This window comes from Pempheris klunzingeri, chromosome 10 (assembly GCF_042242105.1).
Source record: "Pempheris klunzingeri isolate RE-2024b chromosome 10, fPemKlu1.hap1, whole genome shotgun sequence".
NCBI lineage: Eukaryota > Metazoa > Chordata > Actinopteri > Acropomatiformes > Pempheridae > Pempheris > Pempheris klunzingeri.
The window spans coordinates 13,969,116-13,986,106 of record NC_092021.1 but is presented as its reverse complement, the minus strand read 5'-3'; the positions used below and the strand labels follow the sequence as shown (position 1 = coordinate 13,986,106).

The 16,991-nt window shown below is 41.1% G+C and overlaps 1 protein-coding gene across 1 annotated transcript in view; it reads right to left on the bottom strand.

The window, feature by feature from the left end:
* Positions 1 to 255: 255 nt before the first annotated feature.
* The window catches only part of map2 (microtubule-associated protein 2), a 35,363-nt gene continuing 18,627 nt past the window's right edge, over positions 256 to 16,991 (bottom strand). Inside the window, exons 7-17 of the mRNA XM_070837904.1 lie at positions 16,721 to 16,963; positions 16,251 to 16,388; positions 15,033 to 15,094; positions 13,347 to 13,488; positions 13,050 to 13,106; positions 12,258 to 12,565; positions 7,229 to 7,321; positions 4,937 to 5,029; positions 2,881 to 2,962; positions 1,182 to 1,294; positions 256 to 638 (exon numbers count right to left, since the gene is read on the bottom strand). Coding sequence (XP_070694005.1) covers positions 417 to 638; positions 1,182 to 1,294; positions 2,881 to 2,962; positions 4,937 to 5,029; positions 7,229 to 7,321; positions 12,258 to 12,565; positions 13,050 to 13,106; positions 13,347 to 13,488; positions 15,033 to 15,094; positions 16,251 to 16,388; positions 16,721 to 16,963 — 1,553 coding nt within the window. The 3' untranslated portion in view covers positions 256 to 416. The remainder of the gene's footprint in view (positions 639 to 1,181; positions 1,295 to 2,880; positions 2,963 to 4,936; positions 5,030 to 7,228; positions 7,322 to 12,257; positions 12,566 to 13,049; positions 13,107 to 13,346; positions 13,489 to 15,032; positions 15,095 to 16,250; positions 16,389 to 16,720; positions 16,964 to 16,991) is intronic.

The window sequence follows — 16,991 nt, the reverse complement described above, 5'->3', positions numbered from 1 at the left end:
TGGTGTGCTGACCACATTACTTCTTATTTAATGTAGAAAAAAGGCTGTAGCTTCTTCAAAACACTGATCCAGGACCAGTCAAGCCAATACCTGGTTTCCACTTTGCGTATACCGCTTTATCTAGGACCAGTGTTTAGACTGAACTATTCTATGCAACATCATTCAAAAAGAGAGAGAGGCCAAGAAAATGAATCAGAAATAGCACATATTTGGATTTAAAATAGACAGGAAATAAAGAGGACCAAAGTACAGTAGCTCCTAATTCGAGTCTCTACTCAGAGTGATGGATCTTGAAGTGGAGATGTTTTAGAGGCTGTGGTTTAGCTGAGGTTGGCCTCAGGGTGGCAGGAGAGGGCAGAAAAGTTTCCAGGGTGAGGATGTCCGGGGTGCAGAGCAGGAATCCAGAGGTTCAGTGTTCACAAACCCTGCTTGGCCAGAGCTGCAGTGACATCCTCAGCCAGGGTGGCTAACTGCGGCGAATCCAGCATGTTGAGACTACCGGAGGATGATAGGTGGCTGTCCCGGTGGCGTTGGGGAGACTCCAAGCCGGACAGGCCTGGCGACTGCACGATGATATCGGCTCCGTGGTCCACTCGTGCCTTGGCGTGGTCGCGGAACATCAGCCTGTGGCTCTCAATCTAACAGAGGTGGTGTGGTGAGACGTGGAAGAAGAAATACATCATTTTCATATCATGATGAATGGAAATATTTATGTGTATCTTTGAGAGTCAGCTTTTGAATAGCAAATAGAAGTACATTGTTTAACTTATAGTGTGGTGTTTACATTAACCTCTACAATATTTACTGATAGTGGCAAATACTATACCTTTACTGCTACCCTCACTGGCAGATAAAGGAATAAAACAAGTTTTTGGAAGATTGGCTTGCTTTTTTTTGTGGACAGTTTTACCTTAGATTATGGATCTATCTTTTAAAACTACATGTATGTTTATAGGCACATGGACGATTTGCCTGTCTACATTCTCTTCACTTTACAGGTAACTTGTCAAATTAAGGTAACTGAAAAGTCTGGACGTGTTGACTTGAATAAGAAATTACACTCAAAAAAGCAGGAAAGAGTTTTTGTTAAAAGAGTTTTTATCTAAAACTCTAGTAAGACAATCTCTCAAAAACTTGTTTTCCTTTAAATCATGGATTGGGGGCACGGAGCTGACACTCACCATGAAGTGGCCTCCACCAGGAATGTGGTGAGCATTATCCAGGGAACCCACCTTGGCTTGGGCTTTGTCTTTGAAGTCCAACTTCACACTTTCTATGCGCACGTTACCGCCCCCTGGAGAAAAGGAAAGGAAGAGATAAATGACCCACCTACTGCGGTTGCCATAGTGGCAGCAACTGACCAAAGGTGAAAGAGGAGTCTATGTCATTGCAAACTTTGCTTATAGAAAAAAAAACCTGGTCGGTTTAAAAGAATAACTGGCAAAGTGACTGTGCAGGAATAAGGAATAAAGTTTATAAAATGGAAATACAGACAGAAAGCAACCAGCAGATGGAGCTCAAGGACCTACAGCCGTCAACAAAACACCACCTGGAAGTGGAGAGGGGGTTTTCCACACCTCAAACAGCAAGTACTCTGGAAAGCTGCGTCAGACGTCTCAGTGTTCCTAAATCTTCTCATCACAGATTAAAAACAACTCTGCAGTGTTTTCTGTTGACAGACATTTTGTTGCATCCAATAAACAAATCACTTGAAAGGCCAGTTCACCCAAATTTGGTAGTGTTCTCTAATCAGGCAAATTTGGTTTCATTTATGAAGGTGTTGATATATCTGCCACTCAGAGCTCGACCGCCACCTGATCACAGAGGAGGTAGAATTTCACTTGTGTCTCGATCCCTCAAGATCCAGTCATCAAAAGCTGAAAACTAAACATCTTTCACAGTAAAAAATCGGATGTATAACCCACTCCAGGTTTGGCCCGATCTAATTCGTCCACATCCTGCTCCACACTCACACACTCAGGGTAGAAACACACACAGAGTGCAGCGAGGCCGCCAGGAATCACAACACCTCCCACATTCGGCCGCCTGTGGACAGATCCATGGAGCTGTCAATCCAAACGCAGTTTACTGCTGGAGCTTCATCAGACCGGAGTGTTATTTCAGGAGTTAAATATAAACTGGAAATTACATTCGTTATTCAAATGGGATTCAATTGTACTTAATTGCCGGTTAACAAACAGCTAATGTGCATTAAATTTCATTTCACACTCAGTGTCTGACATACTGTACACAAGTAAATAAGTCTTTCAACACCTAACCTGTGGAACGCTTTGGCTCCACTGCTTTGGTCTCACTGTGTGAGTTGCATTGCAATCACAATGCAGATTGCACTCCCAGTCACAAAGCGCTCTGCGTGGTTTTTACCCTGCAATAACATGGACTTTTCCTCATCCAGATACAATACCCAGACACAGATGAGATGTTAATGCTCGGTGTAGATGGAGACCCTGAACGGGATCTAATGTAATACTACCAGATGGATGTCAGCTGTGTTTGGTTACCACGCTGTGATTTCCTGCTTGCTGCAGGACATAGTCCATTCAGGTGAACTTTGCCGTCCACACTTCCTGCGCACCTCTGGTTGCTAGCTATCCTGTTGTGCTCCTCGCCAAGGAATGCAAGCAGGTTTGCAGCATCCTGTGTTTTTTGTGCCTTGAAGCTGCCCGATGCAACCACAGTCAGAACTAAATACTTCATGAAAGATGGGTACCTTGCTCATTTAATAAGAGATAAAGAGCGCTCGACATCCCTCAAACAAATTGGCATTGCAAGGTTTACCTTTCTGGTCACAAACATGCTTCTCTACTGCTGCCACCACTAGTGTTACCCCTCAGCTCCCCGGTTCAGGCTGACCATTACCTGGCCGATGATGGATGTTGTCAAGAGAGCCACACTTGGAGGTCACATGGCTCAGATCAATCTTCTTGTTCTGTATCAGCACCTGGAAGAAGCAAAGTCAGGAAAAGACAGGGTCAGAGCTCAAAGTTCACAATACGGTCATACACTCCCACTGACCTCAGATGATGTTCACAGCAGAGACCCAGATAATATCTCTATCTAGGACAGAGCATCAGATCTGTGCTAAACTGTAGCGGCTTTAAAGAAAATGATTGGGTATCAAGTGGGAATTAAAAGCTGCAGTTTTCCACATTCCAACACTGGGACATCTAATTGCATGTAATTATTAGAAAACACAAGCAAGAGCTCACAAGAGCAGAATAGCAGAGACTATAAAGTCACAGTCCTTGTGTTGTGCTGTGTGGAGAACTGCTAGTGTCTGTTAAAGCAACCCAACCAAGATTGAATATTATCAGCTGTGACTGTCTTGATCTAAAAATGTCTTGGCACATTCAGAAAACCTGTCAAATGTGCACCCTAACAGTGAGGTTTCAGTGCAAGACAGTAAAGAGGGATTTGCAGTCGAAAGTGGCCACAGGCGGAGAGGAGATAAGGATGTGTAGTTATGTGACACACCCTGGGGGATCTGAAGAGAAAACCACAGAGAGATAAATAAGGAGTGAACCGATGAGACAGCAAACAGAGCGGAGCTACAAAGCTTCAGACACAGCACAATGAACAAGAAGAGATACACCATGTCCTGAGATGAGTCACTGGCGCACACTCGTGGTCAGCAATCACTTTGCCAAGTCACCGATTTAGTTCATATGTCTTTTATAACCAATGATTTGGTGTTCATTTTTGTCTGCTCTCTTTCATAGCCTGAGAGGGAAAAACGACAGGAAAAGTGAGGCGACGGGTGAACAAACGCAGGTCGTGAGCCACATTACAAACCACAGCACCATGAGCACAAAGTACAGTGTGTTCTACAGCCTGTTCATCTACCGGGAGTTCCTAACACATGCATGACACTAGCAAAGGTATGGTAGGCAGCATGAGTACAGACAGAGAGGACAGAGATGATGAGTGGTTTGTGTGTCAGCGTGGGTGAACATGAGGCTGCAGGTTGGCTCGTCTCTCCAGCGATCATATCTTATCAAAAGCTAAAAACCTGTTTCATCTCTGTGATAATTATCATCATAATTTTAGGTTCTTTTGCATGATTTATAAAAAAGAAAGGGAAAAGGTTTTAGGTATACCCAGTGCATATTTAACACCAAAACAATCTTGATTGATTGAGGCTTATAAAAAATAACACTAACAGTTTTTATTCATGTTTTGCTTGTTGTGTGTAACTTTTACAGAAGTCAGAAAGTGGACAATCTAAATGCATAGGAAAGATGGGTGAAGAATTAAGCTAAGAGGAAAAATATGTATTTTTGACTTTCATATAAATTGTCCCTTTAAGAGAGTGCCTTCACTAATTATTTATTATTTATAGTAAAAGTAAATATCATAGAGGATGGGGGTAGAGTGCTGTTGACCTGCTCTGAGCTGGCAGATGGTGGAAGGTGCAAAATGTAGTTAATCTGGACACAAAAATTACAGTGAACTGCTTGGATTACCAGTGACTCTCCCCCCTAATGGGCCTGTGGTGCACAGTGACTGACTCACTAAATGACAGAGACACAGGCAAAGAAAAAAGAAAAGGCTAAAAAAGGCCCAAACTACTTTTTGTGCAATATGGAATTGCTCCTATATAAAAGTATAATGCAGGTAGAACGCTGCTACTGTCCTGGATGTCATCAAGTGCTGGATGAGGAGACATTCAGCCTTTAGAAATGAAAAGTCCTTGCAGGACACAAACCACTACTGGAGAGTGCCCTGTTGATCAAGAGCCATCACGTTAGGAGCACCGACACTGCTACCTCAATGAGCAAGTGACTTAACATTAAGCTGGGAAACCGTAAAGGGGGATGGAAAAAAGAAAATCAAACACTAAAATAAAAACACAAAACAACAGAGAAAGAACACTGACATGAACACTGACACAATGGACTTGCAGTACAAGACTCACGTTTCCACCTCTTGCAGAGTAGCCCCGCCTGTCCAAGGACCCACACCTAGACTGAACATGGCTATAGTCCAGCTTAACATTGGGGATGAGAACCTGCAGGGGCGGAGGTGAGGAATGAGGTGGGAAAAGGCTTGGGCTTTCTGGCATGGCACTTCATTCTATTTTAAACAACTTGCATCCTCCCACTGTTGAAATAGTCTCCCCCAGACATCAGGCAGTAATATTTGACCTGGTGGTTCCCCTGTTGCTCTGGACAAACATCTTTCTGTGGATATGACGACTCTCACAAGCAAGACATATTCATTTCACTACATCTCTCTCTGCTTGAGCTTTGACTAGGGGTGTGCATTTCAAGTAAAGATACTATTCAATAGTCACTGTGAACTATTTGAAGATTATCTGAATACAGCCCCCCCCCCCAGCTTTTTTGTATTTATTACTGCAACACATATTAATTCAGGCAGAATTACATGTTTGAATTAAGCGTGTGGACTAAAGCGGACCTTGAGTTGAGCGCTGCCCACGACATCTTCCGGATAGCGGATTCTCTGCAACAAATGGTGAAAGACTTTTCAGTTAAAGTCAAAATTAGCCACTGGCGGATTTGTATCATGAAGTATTGAGATTTTGCTTGTTTTTAAGTCCATAAAGGAATGCAAAACCTCCAGGCAGTGTTGACATCTCATTGTGTCACAAGAGGAGCCAGTTCCTCATGAACATACTTGAATAGGATGCCAGAATTTCTCTTTACGTTTTTGCATTTCCTGAGTTTAGACTTAAGATGTAAAATAAAAGCAGTGTTCATTAGTACACTAGTGTAGGGTGTGAGGATGATAAAATATGCTGAAATGAGTGCGCTGCGATGGTACAGTAAATGGCTCTCTGTAGCTGCAAGGAGAGAAAGCAAGAGTGAGCAGAGTTTGTACAGTGCATTACACTTACAATAAGTACATTTTACCCAGCAGCACAGTAAAAGCGATGGGAGCTACACTGGATAGGAAAAAGACATTCATACATATTCAACACATTCTGTGGAGAAAGGACTGAAGAGTTCTAAAGGAAAGGGGACCAAAACAATATTTTATATATGTATGTCTATAGCTGTTATATATGTAGAAATATATACTTGAGCATGCATCCATTTCCCAATTATAACACTGTTTACTGTTGTTGCCGTCTTCCCTTCGAGTGAGCCACATAGTCAGATTCTTAACAAGTGAGCCCTTCTGATCTAAAGTAAGAGAACAAAGACAGGGAATAAACGGTAGTCGCAACCAACAAATCAAAGCACCGCCTTAGAAATTGCCCTCAGTTTGAGATGAAAACAGTTTACGTAACTGTTTATGTTGGTGTGAGTAAAATGTTCTGAAACCCCTCATTTCTTTATAGTAACCAATTAGCTCTGATGCTTTGTCATCTGTTATCTCAATAAAATAATTTCCTTTGATTACTTTTTGTCCACAGTGCTGCAAGTGCGAAGATTCACACGATTAACGTTACAAAATGTTAATAAAAGTTACATTACTGTGAATTGTGGGATACACAAGCATGTATTCCCCTGCTGGGAGGGTGGAAAAAAATAGGGAAGAGGGGCGATGAAACCAGATTTCACCCGTGTTTCATTTTGGCGACATCCACAATCGAACATTTTACATGAAGCAAATCATCACCAGTGAAAATGACAAATGCTAATCAACCATTACTAGGGAAGGTAAAAACTAGAAAATGTTTAAATCAGGGGTAGACTAGTCTCTGGGAACATCTTCAAGAGCTGCAACAAGACAGTGTGAACCTTCTACCAAACACAAGACGGGATTCAATGAGAAAAATAATAATCAAAGAAAAATGATGAAAAAACCTCCTCCAATTGGAAATCAAGCCACAGTTAAAGATGCCACCGTAGATGGAGCTTTTGACTCAAGGACATTTGAGCAGTTCAGACGTCTGCCAGCATATGGCTTTGGTCATCTGGCTCTTTAACCACCAGGCCACCTTGGTGCCAGACACTTGGGTTATTTTGAGTTTTATGGCACTGATCTCACAGCAAGATGGTGGCTAAAATCAGGAGCTCTCAGACCAGTTGCTATGTTTTTACTGGTTGCTCCAGAGTATGTGAGGAGAGTAGAGTAAAAGGGAGACAATGAATTACATATAATCCAACTGCAGTGGAAGAACAGGGAGCGCAGGTGAGAGAAAAGCTAAGGTCATTGGACTTTAATAAAGGTGTACGATCTCCTCCATCTGAGGATGAAGAGGGAGGAGGACAACTGGTCGTGACAGAGGGGTACATACATTTCCTCCATGGGGGGAGTGCTTCACATTATCCTTGGAGCTGCATTTTGACAGTGCGTGACTGAAGTCCAACTTCTTGTTTAAAATATGAATCTATGGAGAAATACAGAGACAGTATGGCCCTCTTACATGGTGGATGGGAATGAATGCTTGTCATAACACCACTGGGAAGAGAGAGATTATAGACCCGATGTCCGATGATAGAAACCGATGTCAAGTGTATTAAGACATGTTTCATGTTGGTGAATAAAATGGTCTTAACTATTGCTGGGCATGAATTGAGTTTTGATAGAACTTTCCAAAGAAGTCAAGAAGAATTTGTGTGTGTGTGTGTGTGTGTGTGTGTGTGTGTGTGTATATTGTATGTATGTGTCCACCAGTAGGTGAGTGTTGGTGACTGGATATGAATGATGCAAGTTGTTGTGGAATGTGTGAAACAAATACACCAAGTTTTTGGAAAGTTGTCTCATCCATCATTCAGCCCTGTTGACTATATGCTCCAGTTCTCTGTTGTTATGCTGCAGATTATAACGGATTAAAAAATAACAATAATTTAATACAATTAACGGGATCAGGGAAATGGTGGTTACTTACTTACTTCTAAACTTTACATATGTTTAAAGGCGTGTTCTTTAATTTTGTCCGATTTTCAACAATCTCCTGCTAGAGTTCCTACAAACTCGCATTGTCTTACTAACTTTAGTGCCCCATGAGCCAGCGGGATAGACAATCTGTCTCTCACACTTATTATCATTGAATTCTTAGCATGTTTATGTTAATAAACAGACCAGAAACTTGGTGTATTCCTTGAACATGTTAGAAATAAGTGTTTTCAAAGAGACTTTAGGTTGAAAACCATTGAGCCTGGAGAGTGGCACTCAAATAAATATAGACGTTTTACAGTTCACCAATAATTAAATTATAATCAATTAAGAAATGTATCTATTTAATCAAGTTATTATAGGGTGATAACTGACCTAATGAAACGTTTATAAACTGAGAGCTAGAGAATACAGAATTGCAATTATTGTTTTGTATGTATCAACCTATCCTATTCCATGTGACAATTTGTCTCAACATTTACAGTTTCGATTCGATAAGAGTTTTATTTAAACAACTTAAATTGTACCTTAAAATTAAATTAAGCAGGCACTCTGATTGGCTTCATCCAGCACATGACTCCTTTCGACAACAGCTGGCCAAACAGCTCCTGCTGCTGCTTGAACTTCATTCAATATTTAAAATATCAATTTGTCATATAAAGAAAAAGTTAACAGAATCATTAATTAGTAACTTATGTAATTTCGTTTTATGGTTTTTTTTTTTACTCTGACTTTATTAATGCTTCATTAAAATGCAAATTTAATCAATCAAGAACAGTCTTTCAAATTTATCACGTAATAATTGAATAAAATTAAACACTGTAAAGGTTTTTAATTATTTCAGTGGCACACTCTTATCCAGGCTCTATAAAACACACTGAGCCATAATTAACAGTGCTGAGGTGTACCGGCAGGCCTTGGGTCCAGGTCGCACTGTGTGCCGCTGACAAACACAGAGTAACGGAGATGAGGCGCAGCACTGACTTCCAGATCCAAGAAGCCTTGTGTTTGGCCTCTGTTGGCATATTTTGGTCCTCGTGCTTCTATGAGGGCAACCATTGGACATGTCAGTGGCTTGGCAGAGGCCTGCTATGGGCTACGGGAGGCTCACTACAGCTGAAATTGGAACTAGTTGGACCATGGAGCTGCTAGAAATGACTAAAGGTCAGGGGAGGAGTATATTGCCGCCATGTGAAAGCTGTTACTAGGCCAATACAGCTGGAGAGCATTCTAATAATAAAGGCCAATCAAAGTAAAAATCAAAAACTCACACCGCGGAAATAGGAGCTTAACAACAATATGCTACAGAGGGGTAGTTCAGGTATAATTCAGTCACAGGAGGCACAAAACAAACGAGTGGGTGGAGATGAGAACGTTTTACCGAGTGAGCAGGAACATAAAGATGGACTTAAAGATGGCTTTTGTAAACCCACTTAAATGTAAACCTTAAAATGTTCTACTGTCAAATTAAAGGGAAAGCACACCAGAGAATGGGATTACCATTCTGGGATTACCATAACCGTGTCCAATCTCTAAATTCATTTGTCAATTGCAGCAGCTAATTTAGAAGGAAAAATTGAAAGCTGCATGTTGTGGTTTATAACATAAAAAGACTGCACAACTTCATAATAAATGCAGACTTAAATAAAACAACTGATACATACACTATATTCAAACTCCAAAACATTCTGTTGTGGTGAGATGAGACACAAATAGCAGCGTTTAGGCACAGTGTTTGTTGAGACACTTCTTTCTGAATCTCATTAAACATACATAACACGCCTTTAAACCCCTTGACTCATCTTATCAAAACACCATAAAGCCATTGCCTTAAGAGACAGATTCAATTTTAACTTTGTGCCAGGCAGCTTGTGGCCAAAGAGAAGCTCAGGAGTCAGGACAAACTCCCTGCCCAGACAGTCACCTCTGTGTTTAGACGAAAGCTGCCAGCGCCGTTTTGTGTCTGATAGGAAACACCTACCGACCCCCAGGGGTGACACAGGCACACAAACTGTGGGGCTGTGGGTAGACACTGACAGATTTTCTAGACAACAACAAAATATCTACCGTGTCGTGGATCTCTAGGATTCATGTGCAAATAGGAAGGAATCATAAATTGCTGCGTGTATCTAATGAAGAGGTAATTCTGATGTTAAAGATAACGTGTAAAAAATAGTGACATGTTCACAGCCAAACACAAGCACAAAGGACCCAAATTCCTCCTCACACATTGCCACTTAATTAGCCACAAGACTACAGCTAAAATGCCTTCAGAAGAGGCACTTGGTGGTAAACAGTGAACTACTTATTCTTTCGAGACAACTTCTTGCAAATGCTGACGTTGCATCAGGTGACAACTTTTAGCTTAAAATTTGTAAAATTCCATTTTCACCCTCTCAGCACATCCTGACACTTTTTTACTCTCCAGACACATCCACTCTAAAAGAAACTTGCACGTTAAGAGCAACACTGCGAGCCTTAATATAGCATAGTAACTGATAATGACCCAGCATGCATGCCTGCACACACACAAACACACATGCAAACATGCACAGAAACTCCACTGAGGCCGTTTCTCCTGCAGATGACAGGCAGGCGTTTCGAGCATGATCCCTCCCTATTTTAAGGCTGGCTGCACAGAGCACTGCACAGAGACCTGGCAAGTCATAAAGATGTCAGCCCAATGCTTAGACTCCTAATCAGGTCATCAGTGGAGGCTTGTAAGAGCTGATGGGTACAGACACACTGCTGTTTTCATCACTATTCTTCCTGTTGCAGCGCTGACTTTGTGGTTCAGACTCATGTGGGAACAAGATATTTGTCAAACTGTGGGCTATACACTCCCAAACACCCGGCTAATGCAGATTCTGTGCAAACACGATTTGAAATGCAGATTTCTGTTGGCTGAAGTGGGTGAAAAACTGAAGGGACAAATACTACTCACATTTCCAAGACTAACTGAGATCTGAAAACCAGTTCATTGTCAGATTTTTATATGATAGAAACATGCTTTTTTATCTTGAGAATGTAAAAAGCATGAATGAAATTTCTGCATCTTAGCTTTTATCCTCAGGATCAGTGTTATAGATCCATGGATTGCAACACAGCCAGAAAGCTGAGGCACATTGGTACATTTGGGTGTTTTATCTGAATTATCTTAAAGCTGCCTTAAGAATTTTTGACCATTGGAGGGCAGACAGAGTCTATATGAATCTTGCAGCAAGACAGCATTCATATACTATAACTGCCTGTACAGTAGCCAATGTGTTCTCAAACAACAGCTTACTTCTGTATATATCCATCAGATACAGGCCAACACGGACATTCCTTTGAAGTCTTCTTCCTTGCCATATAGCAAATCTAAATCTGATTTTTTTTTTTTTACCTTCAGTTCTGTTTTGGTTCACAAATTACAGCTAAACACTGAACTCTTTTTACTGTTAATCTTACAAATAGCAGGAAGAACAAAATTCAGAGTTCACTTGACAAGAGTGGCCATCAATTTGATACAGGGACACTGGTGGTAATTAACTGGCATATAGAAAAAAAAGACTGACAGCGGCTAAAAACAGCAAAGAACTGCAGAGCTGGGGGTTGTTTATCAATGTTATTATCTAAGTCAATGTTAATCTCAAGAATGTTGCATTATAATTTCTAGGCTTGTCAGTCACATGAAGGCAAACTTGCACTAGCATTCTAAATCAATAAAAATTCAAGTTTTGCTCAAAGCACATTTTGTTTTTAATGAATGATTGCTAGAAATAACATGGTTTCATTTTTTTCACCATTATTTCTTAACTCATAGTTCTTTTACTGGTGAGTCAGCAGGATGATTGAAGGGAACAGTGGAAAGAGGTAGCTAGGAGACTAAAAAGATAAGACAATGACAGTGGAGAGGTAGGAGAGTGGGGCCATGGGGTATAACACACAAGGCAGAGGAAAAAGCCAGAAAATGTTAGACATGTTTTACAATACAATTCGTCCTAGGACATTTGCCATTGGCCTCGCCACATACCAATGGTATATATGCTACTGATTTTTTTATTTAGACAGAGAGACATGGCAAGGCTTTTTGTTTTTATTGCCAGTGAACCCTTTGGTGTTGCTTTGTAGTTTATGGTCAGAATCCAGAGTATGAGCTATTAGGAGACAATCACACCGTTTCTTTGTATACAGACGATATCTACATTTACATTTACAAATGTAGCACTGATATAGTTTTTCACTTCTGTAGGTTACATGTACTAACAAAAATAAGATTCTCGATGACAAGAACCATATCTGAGATCATAAGCAAAACAGAAGCAGGTACAGAAACACACAAAGACAGTAAAAATAGGAATGAAACATTGCAGAAGTGAAAGGAAGAAGCAAGTAGTTAGATAGAAGCTACAGGTTTTGGGGGAAGTGAGGGAGAAGAGTGTCACCTGTCCTCCTTTTGGCTGGTACTTGATATTCTCTGTGGAGCCAATCTTGGATTTGACGTTCTTGAAGTCGGGCAGTGGTTGGTTGATGATGCGGAGCTGCTTGGGCGTTGTTGCTGGCGACTTGGGTGGGGTGCGAACCACGGCCACCTTCCTCTCTTGGGAAATCAAGCTGAGGGAGCGTGGGGTTCCTGGGGTCCTGGAGGACGACGAGTAGCTGGGAGGGGTTCCTGGGGTGATGGCTGTGGAGCCAGGGGTGCGGGGGGTGGAGTGGCCACTGCGAGCTGAACGGGACCGCACTGATTCAGTAACTGGTGAAGAGGAATATGATAGGGAAGGTTGGAATTAAAGGTAAAGAGGAGCTGTACTATAAGCCCTTCTGTTTGAACTGATATAGAAAATATTTTAACTCCAATATTGGTGATTTCTGTGTTCTGTATTGTAAGAAATCAGAATGATACTAACTACTTGATAACACAGAACTGCCTTTGCCTGTACTGTAAATCTGTTAAGTTGAAAGTTGATAGGACTGCTGATCGGTATGAAAGAGTCAAAGATTCCTGTAGAGATTTTAAACGCTTTTCAGATCACAAGATATTTTGTATCAAGAACTTATCAGTGAAATCAATGAAAAATTAACTATTTCAAATCTCCTATTAAAATATCTTATCCATATATACCAAGTTACTAGTTGATTAAGTAAACTTGTACAATTTAATCTTATCCAATACAGAAATCGTACAATGAATCGTTTTCCCTATTATAATGGCAGAAAGTATAAAGACTCCCTTTTACCTGTCATACTAGGGGCTCGTCCTGTCCTGTGCTCTGCCCTCATTTCTGTGCGAAACGCTACAAGAGGCAAAAGACATGGCATACAGTACGTTGTTAAAAGCTAAAAAAAAAAAAAAAAACATTGTTTTTCGGTTGAAATGTTAGTAGAATAGTAGCTGCTTCCATAAAACATACTGGTTGAATCAACTTGTTTGGGCTCACACTGGAGGTTAATAGAGCTTGATATTGGTTGTAGACTAATACCACTAAAACACCAATACTTTGTGATGTCAGTTCGTTAGAGGAGCTGCAGCCTACATGTGGGTCTGCGAGGAGCCGTGGAGCCGGAGCTGGTGATAGAGGTGGAGCTCTCCTCGTGGTCATGGTATCCGCGGCGACTCAGGATCGAGGCATGCCGCGGCAGAGATGACCTCTTGTCAGGGCTCCATGACCCACCATCCTGTTGGGAACAAACACCAAAGACAAGAAGTAGATCCTTAGGCTAATGGGGCTGTTATTTATTTTGAAACTAATTAAGTTTGTTTATATGTTGGTTTTTTCCAGAGCTCCTGCAGCTACAGCGCTGCTCTAACGTTCACCTACCTTGACTATGGCTCTGTGTAATAGTGAAGAGCCTTTAGGCTCTGCTGTGGATGGGCGAGGTCTATCTAAGGAGGCAGCCACTCTGGATATGGAGGTGGGGATCTTTCTTAGTGGCAAACGATGGGCATGGCACTGAGATGGTACAACGATGACGCCCCGTGAGTGGGTGGCATGACACCAAAATACAGGGCACAGGGTGACAAAAGACAGGTCAGTGCTTTCACATGCATTATCGGCCTACAAGATGCACTCCACTTTGTGGGTGGAATGAGGTGTGAGTTATAAGCATCTTGTGTGTTTAGCACTTAATCGTAGCCAATCACAACAGCTACCCATGCAGACTTCTGAGAGCATGTCAGTAAGAAATAAAATAAATGTCTGAGATCAAGAATAAGATGAATGTGAGGAATATTGTTCAACATGCAAGATTTCATGTTACACTGCAGAAAGTAACAAAAAATGTAAATCAAGAGTGGAATATAATGTGGGCTTAAAGGGAGAGAATACACTTTCAGTGTGATGTAATGACATGACATTTAAGAAATGCAGAAACTGTTATTTTCGACACAATAAATGCCATTACCATGGTGGAGGAGTAAAATGGAGTCACGACCACAGTCACTGGAGAAATGTCACAGGGTAATTCAACACCCACTTAGTAAAAAAAAAAAGAAAGCTCTAAATGGATCTGTCTTGTCTACTTGTGCAAAAGCCCATTAAACAAGGCAACAATACCAAACATTTTACAAAAAGCAACCAACATAAATATGTTTTCATTAAATACAAAAGAAAACTAACAGTGGTCTTAATATGGAAATGCAATGCAATGTTTTTCATGCAGGGATTAGGGCTTTGATAGACAGAGGGCAGACAACACACTGTCAGTAATGTGTTTATCTGAGAGATGATTAGGTTGCTTCTGCTTAATTAATGTGCCGTTTATTGTTTCAATGTCTGTATTAAAGATGCACACGACAACTTGTTTATTAGTTCTCTATTGGTAGCGAGAGGTAAAGGTTATAAATCTGTTTTGACTAAATTATACATTAATCACGTGCTTTCATAGAATATCAGTAACCTGAGCACATCATGCTCACGTTTAACAACCTTTCTGTTCTGAGACTCTTTCTACCAAAGGACACCAAAAATATGTGATGGCAGACCTGATGATGGAGAGTCCAGTTTTCTAGAGACGGAGCAATTAGTCCCTGCTGCTTAGGAGAAAGTCTTGTTTTCCATCTTTTGTGTCAGTTTGTCCTGATTGACGTTTACTCAGTTACTCTACTGCAAACCCACATTAGTTATTCAGGCTGTTTGCTAGTTACGCTTCGATATGGTGTTTCTCTGAGTGGTTTTGGTGCCAATGTTCATGCCCTTGTTGGGCTGGTGGAATATACTCACCGATGCTCTGTCACGAGACTGTCTGGCAACACTGAGAGGCTGGCGATTGTCTGATAGCGCCTCTGAGAGAAAGACAGAAACGGCATTACAGCAATATTAGAACACACAGACAGAATACACATTTTAACCTTCATACACAGCAGAGGGAGAGAACATTTTAAATGTCTCACAGAAATACTAAAATAAGACTTTGTATCCCCAAATCTGGCATGGTAAACTATGTGACAAATCATATGTTCTGTGGGAGCAGGTTTCTGCCCCCTTGAGAGCTCTGTTCTGCAAAGATTTGGCAAGATATCACACAGAATGAAGGGGTTTTGTATTATGTAAGGCAACCCTGAGAATATAATCTAATTGGGGCAATGCAGCAGTATAGTGAGCTTTCATCATCAGTGACATAGAATTCAGTCCGCCAGGGGAAAATGAAATGCAAACTGCCTCTGGGAGAGAGCAGCATTACAGAGTCTATATAGTATCAGGGCCATAGAACAAAACCATGGATGACTAGTTGCCTAGCAACCATAGGTTGGAAAAGCTTGAGTGGATGTGTATTGTAAATCTTAAAAAAAGACCAGAGAGGTCAGGAAAGTTTTATAGGGTTTTCACACCAAGCGATTGCCTTTTATTTTCAGACAACCTCTACAATATTTTGGATAAATATATTATAACAGTATATCAGTATACTAATGTGACAAAGGATCAGACAAACAACAGCTCACAGAGAACATAAAAATAGTTGGCTAGAAATGGTAACAACAAGGAAAGATGCATTTAAAGATTAAGTTAACACCAGCTGAAAACCTTGTTTTTGCTTGCTTGATGTAGTGATGTAAAAGTACTTAGAAAGTGTTCAGTGAATCCTGAAATCACGAGCTTTCAACCACAGGAAGGTAATGAACAGTGGTTTCAGACTGGTGTTAAATTGCTCTTCAAAGAACAAAGAGAAAATGTGCAAAACAACAAAAACAGGAATTTCAAAAATGAAGCCATTGAACAAATGAAGCCAAATGAAACATGTATGGAAGTCAATTTTTATTATGATCAAACTCAAAAAAGAAAGACAAATGACAAAAGCAAACTGCTGTAACCCAGAGAGCAAAATGGATGCAAAACCAAACTGAGGCTGACGGTGGAGGCAAGACATAGCGGGAAGCGATGTTGTGGTGGGCTCTCCTGCAGAAAGCAACACTTGTGTGACAGACCACGGCAATGTGTCACCTGTGGGTCTCCTTCTAGGACAGGAGTGGTGCTGGGTGGGGCGGGTCTGGCGGACGGCTGGTTTCATCACACTTCTCTTGGATGGGGATTGAGACTGAGTCTCCATTTTTTTGGTAAACTCAGCCTTTCTTATCACGGCTGCATCATCACAGGAAACAGGGCCATTGACAAAAGTAGAGACAAATTAATTTGCACAGACAATGATAAAGTATGAAATTCTATAGGATACAAATTCACCATAAACCCTAGCAGCAGAAACTCCTCCTTAGTCACAAGAAGATGTGCAACCACAGCTTTACTTAACGGACAGGACAAAGAAATGTGAATAATAATAATTATTCTGTGGCAAAGACACATACCGATATACAGCATGATGATAATCTATGACTATCTATGATATTCACAAATAACAACTACTTCAATTATGAATACAGTTTAAGAAACCACAAGGCAAACAAAATCATGAGAACCTTTTTTCTTCTTGACTTCCTCTCTGGGGATGTAGACAGGTTCTTTGCGGACGGGTTTGCGCTCTGGTGTGGAAATTCGGCCTTTAGTCCGCCCTCCCTTGGCCTTTGGTTTGACTGGCTTTTCCTGTTTCTCTGTCTTCTTCTGGTGTGTCTGCTTGTTCTGGACCACAGCGGGCTTGTCGACAGGGCTGGGCATCTTGGGCAAAGGCTCGATCTGCTCTGTTGCCATACTCTTATCGTCATCTGCTGTGTGGCAAAATAGGCCATGGCA